At 38.8% G+C, this 5,397-nt stretch overlaps 1 protein-coding gene across 1 annotated transcript in view; it reads right to left on the reverse strand.

Moving 5' to 3' along the window:
• dph1 (diphthamide biosynthesis 1) overlaps positions 1–5,397 on the reverse strand; it is a 72,752-nt gene that overhangs the window by 66,133 nt on the left and 1,222 nt on the right. Inside the window, exon 2 of the mRNA XM_034866641.1 lies at positions 3,630–3,779. Coding sequence (XP_034722532.1) covers positions 3,630–3,779 — 150 coding nt within the window. The remainder of the gene's footprint in view (positions 1–3,629; positions 3,780–5,397) is intronic.

Raw genomic sequence — 5,397 nt, forward strand, 5'->3', positions numbered from 1 at the left:
GAAATGTTATTAAACTGAGCACTTTATTTTGTTCTTTTATATATAAATGCTGCCCTTACTAGGGTTTGTCATATTTTTTTTCTTTTGTAGTGTTTGTTATTCACATCTGTGGACTTGTTAGAAAGGAGAAAAAAATCTCTAATTTAATTTGAATAAGCCATTTATAGTTGTCCTACTAAAAAAAATTTCATATTGTACTTTTCTCATATAAATATGGTTATTTCAGAAACAATTGGCCTATTTTATTTTATAGCCTATTTTTATTTTTTAGATATTGTTTATTTAAATGTTCATCTTATGGAGCTTTGATTTAAAAAAAAAATGTACTCCTGTTGTATACAGTATTTATGTTTACATTTTATTATTTAAACAGCTGAGCTTGTATTTATGAAGCAGGTGAAGAAACCTGTTAATTATTTATTAATTTGATTTCGCAACTGTTCACTGAAATTGCTGGTTTCAATAAAACTACTTGTGACATGTCATATTTGACTTTGACTTTGACTGAACATTTGCGGAAAAAATATCGGGATATATATCGTATATCGATATTCAGCCTAATTATATCGGGATATGACTTTTGGTCCATATCGCCCAGCCCTACCCTGTAGTATTTCATTTTGTGGGTGTTTTTGTTTTATCACCTAATAAATGTAAAAAGGCTAGTAAAACAATGTAATACTATCATCAAATGATACTAAAGGCGGTTTGAGAGCAACAAAAAGGATTTGCCTGTTGCCATAGACCACAATGTACAGTACATGGATGTTAGTGAAGCCTCCCACTGTGCCCCCCACTCAAGTTAGTCCTGAGGGTGGAAGCCTTACTACTCAATTCAGATTTAAGCTCAGATCTGATTATTCTGTTTACAAAGTGACCCATATCTTGTATCAGTTTAAATGACCTCCGTCCAGAAACAACACCAAAGGACAAAAGATATCACAACAAAAAATATGATGTCTGGACAGTCTGTCTGTTAGTGAATAGAATAGAATTTTGTAATGAATAGAATATTTTTCCATCCTTGGACTTTGAGACTGGGTTTGATGTGCTGGTCTTTTATGGGGCCAAGTTCTGCTTTCACTATGGGTCAAAAAGTTATAAACAATGCAAAGTCTTGTATTTTTTTGTAGTTACACTGAACGCAAACATCTGTGGTGTATGAAGAGTGAAAATACACATGGAGGTGTTATAGTGAAAAGCATCATATAACAATAATAAAGCATAATAATAATTATAATAAAATAAGAATAGGAGTTAACATTATACAAGAAAAGGAGTCTTTTTTTTGGTCTAAATCACATCACCACAAATGGGCACAGACACATTATGTAACGCATTTGAAAATCTCATTGCACGCAATTGGATAACACTACGACCAATCACAACACCACACGGGCTGACGTATCCAGAGCTCCATACGCTTAGGTACCAGCGGAGCTAACTTGTAGATTAGACTGTCGTCATCTGTTTAGCTCACCTCTGGCCCCGCCTATATCAGATACACCAATGTGATTGGGGCAGATCGGCTAAAAGGGCATAGTTAATGAGCAGCATTACTCGATGCCAGAGTAACTCGCTGAGCAAATTCAAATTGTGCTCTTGCAGGAGCTCTGGATTTCCAGGGTAAAATGCTTGTTGACTCACTGTGGGATGACCTACACGGCCCATTAGAAACTGTGTTTGTTTTTGGATTTGCTACAGCACAGATGCACTCGTGGATGGCCTTTTCACGTAATGTTTGCACACATTGTCTTTTCGTTCAAGAGTTCTAACACTGTGCATCTGTGTGTTCTACAGTGGAACGGTCAACCACGATGAAAATGTTAAAAATAGCAATTACCGTTTTAATTGAATATTACATTATTATTCGGGCATCTGGTAAGGATGCCTCCTGGGTGCCTCCCTAGGGAGGTGTACCAGGCATGTTTAGCTGGGAGGAGGCCTCGGGGAAGACCCAGGACTAGGTGGAGGGATTATATCTCCAACCTGGCCTGGGAACGCCTCGGGATCCCCCGGTCGGAGCTGGTTAATGAGGCTCGGGAAAGGGAAGTCTGGGGTTCCCCCTCTAGGGCTGCTGCCCCCGCAACCCGAGACCGGATAAGGGGACAAAGATGGATGGATAACATTATTATCAAGGTGGATTACCACGATGTGGAAACTGTGTGTTTGATCCTTCAATGTTTCAGTGCAGACGCTTTGCTGCTTGCTCCTGCCTCTGCTTGCATATTTCTGCTAATAATCTTGCTTTTCCCCTGAGAGAAACTATGAGCATTGGCTCTTGGATACTGATAAATCATTTTTTGTAGATAAAGTAGGCTATTGCCATATTTCAAAAATGTTCTGCATGAGCATGGCCTACCAATAGCTCAAGTCTGTCCTACAGTGACTGGAGCTAAATCCAATTAGCAGCAAGATGCCTCCCTTCTCTGTGGAGACTACTACAAACTCGTTCATAAGACGCCACTAGTTTCTTGGAGTTGGAATCATGTCGGAAGGAGGAAATGACAGCGCTCTAAGAGGACGAAAGCCTGGAGCCTGGGCATATTTTGGTTATTATGAGAATGCCGAAGGATAGATGATTCAACATAGTTCTGTCTGCAGAACGTGCAGTAAAACAGTTGCTGCTAAAGGCATTGAACACACTTTAGAAAAAAGACCGTGACAATGATAATAATTTTGGTCACTATATCCGTGAGGTTAGATTTTCACACAGTTGCCTTGATACAGCATAGTATCGCAGTATTTTTAGTGGCAAGACTGTATCGATACACAGACGCCAAGTATTGATCTTTTATTATACATGTGTTGGTCAGCTCAAAACGCCACTTGCTAGTGCAGAGATTGCACTAGTTTTCTTTTAACTGTTTAATTATTAATCTGTCAAATAGAGCACGACCAATAAAGGATTTTTAAGGCTGATGCTGATAAGAACATTTGGTTATTTAAAAATCCAATATGCTGATATATCGGCCGATATATTTTTTTTAAATCCAGAAACGTGTTACGAAACAAACATATTTCACTCACATTAGTTATTTGTAGTTATTCATGAGTTCTCACTAAAATAACATGATAATAATTTGTTTTACTGTTACAACAGCACAGAGGAACATCACAATATAATAAAGGTCTGATAAATAAAATGTATAAAAAACACAAACTTAAGATATGAAGCTTAAAGTCCTTTGAACAAAAACACATTAACAAAAAGAAATCCGTGTTGCCAACAGGGACCTTTTAGAGCGTCCTCTGGTGGACAGACTATGTAACGCCAACACTCATAACATGGTTGACAGTCCGTTTCCATTTTTTTAATTCATCACAATCATTTATTTGTCATTATTTGTCAAATCGGCCATTATAAATACCGATACCGATAGATTGAGAAATGCCCAATATCGGCCGATAATATCGGCCCACAGTATATGGGTCGGGCTCTACTGCCAAATTTATTATTGTGGGTGAATAAGTTGGTGAGGACCACCCAGACCCAGATTCCACATTTGCAATTAAGCGTATTCTACAACTGAACTTCTATAACTTGAACTCTGGCATGTTTCCCCTCAACAGTAAATACTGTGACTGTGCAAAATGAATCAAGTGTATTCAGAAAGAACAGAACTCACCTCTCGTTGCATTCGCTTGTCTCACTCGCCAAACCGTCTTGTGAATCTCAAAGTTGTAATTTGCAGGCAGGGCTTTGATGGCCTCTTGTAACTCAGGGTCTTGCAGGATTTCATCTGGTATTTGATTGGCTACCCGCCGTGGACCTCGGACTGAGGAGAAAATGAAATGATTGAGCTGTTAGCAATGCGGTGAACACCGATTTAAGCGAGGAAGCCATGCATATCAGATCTAACGGAGACTTTCCTGCAAAAAGTCACAGTCAGATAATAACGTGAAAGTTATCAGTGACGTTTTCCAGCAAAAGCTGTCTATGCAGGTCACTCTGCACCAAATGAAGCTAGACTCAGGCTTTAAAACAAGCTTTGGACATGTTCTATGGTTAGGACTAACCCTTCGGATGTAAAGGTGGTAATACACTACAGGAAAGCTGCATTCCACATCCAAATTGTCTACGTGGGTCTCCCACCTCTGCAGAGATAAGTTTACAATGTGCAATCTTATTAAAAGGACTGCACCTGTATTTTCTAATCCATTTGCCTTTTATTACAGATACATGCCACACAGGTTTTTTTTAGGGATAACATTTACATTTCTATGTGGTTATTGGTAATGTTTCAGAGGCACTTCCACTGTTTATGTGAATGCACCACTGTACTTGAGTTCAATAATTAACTCATACATACAGACATATAAAACGTTTAATTTGTAAGACTGTATAAAAAATGTTGATGCAAAACTTGACAGTCACACACTGCAGTTGTCATAATTCACGTAGCCACTGAATCCATATTAAACATTTCTATAAGACTCCGATTATACAGTTTCTCATTTTTCTCTGCTAGAAAGTGATTGCTCAATTGACATAAGTTATTTTCACATGTCCAAGTAAGTTAGACATTTCAAACATAAATAATTTTTTTTTTTTTTTTTTAAATGCAGTCAATAAAAATCCTGCTCCTGTTTCATCTGTGCTTAAAAGGCTAAACAACATGTTAAGAGCTCCTGCCCAGAATGTCTGATTACATGCAGTAAACTTGATTAGAAAACACACTTTCAGGTTCTTTGAAAGGTACCATTGCATGCAAATTTAACTTTATGAGGTCTTTTAACATTAACATGCGTAACAGCCTGCCTATGGTCTCCCAGTAGCTAGAAATGGCGTTCGGTGTAAACCGAGCCTTTGGTATCCTGCTCTGCCAATGAGAAAATGAAAGCTCAGATGGGATGCTCTGGAATCTTGCTCATTATGAGGTCATAAGGGGCAAGGTTACCTCCCCTTTCTCTGCTCTGCCCCCCCAGAGAATTTGGGCCCCCCATGAGAGAGAGAGAGACATCATGGCTTTCAAATGAGCAGAGTGGCAGTTAGTCAAGGCCACACCCCCAGCCTCCACCTTTTGACCTTGATACTGACTCTAGTGGCTGTAATTCTGCACCAAGGCTGAGTTTTGGGAAAGAGACTTCAGATACAGTATTAGGGGACCACTAAGATCTATATAAAACAGACTTCAGATACAGGATAAGGGGACCACTAAGGTCTAAATAAAAGAGACTTCAGATACAGTATCAGGGGACCACTAAGGTCTATATAAAACAGACTTCAGATACAGGATAAGGGGACCACTAAGGTCTAAATAAAAGAGACTTCAGATACAGTATTGGGGGACCACTAAGGTCTATATAAAACAGACCTCAGATACAGTATTGGGGGACCACTAAGGTCTATATAAAAGAGACTTCAGATACAGTATTAGGGGACCACTAAGGTCT

Source organism: Etheostoma cragini, chromosome 3, assembly GCF_013103735.1.
Source record: "Etheostoma cragini isolate CJK2018 chromosome 3, CSU_Ecrag_1.0, whole genome shotgun sequence".
In the NCBI taxonomy this organism is placed as follows: Eukaryota; Metazoa; Chordata; class Actinopteri; order Perciformes; family Percidae; genus Etheostoma; species Etheostoma cragini.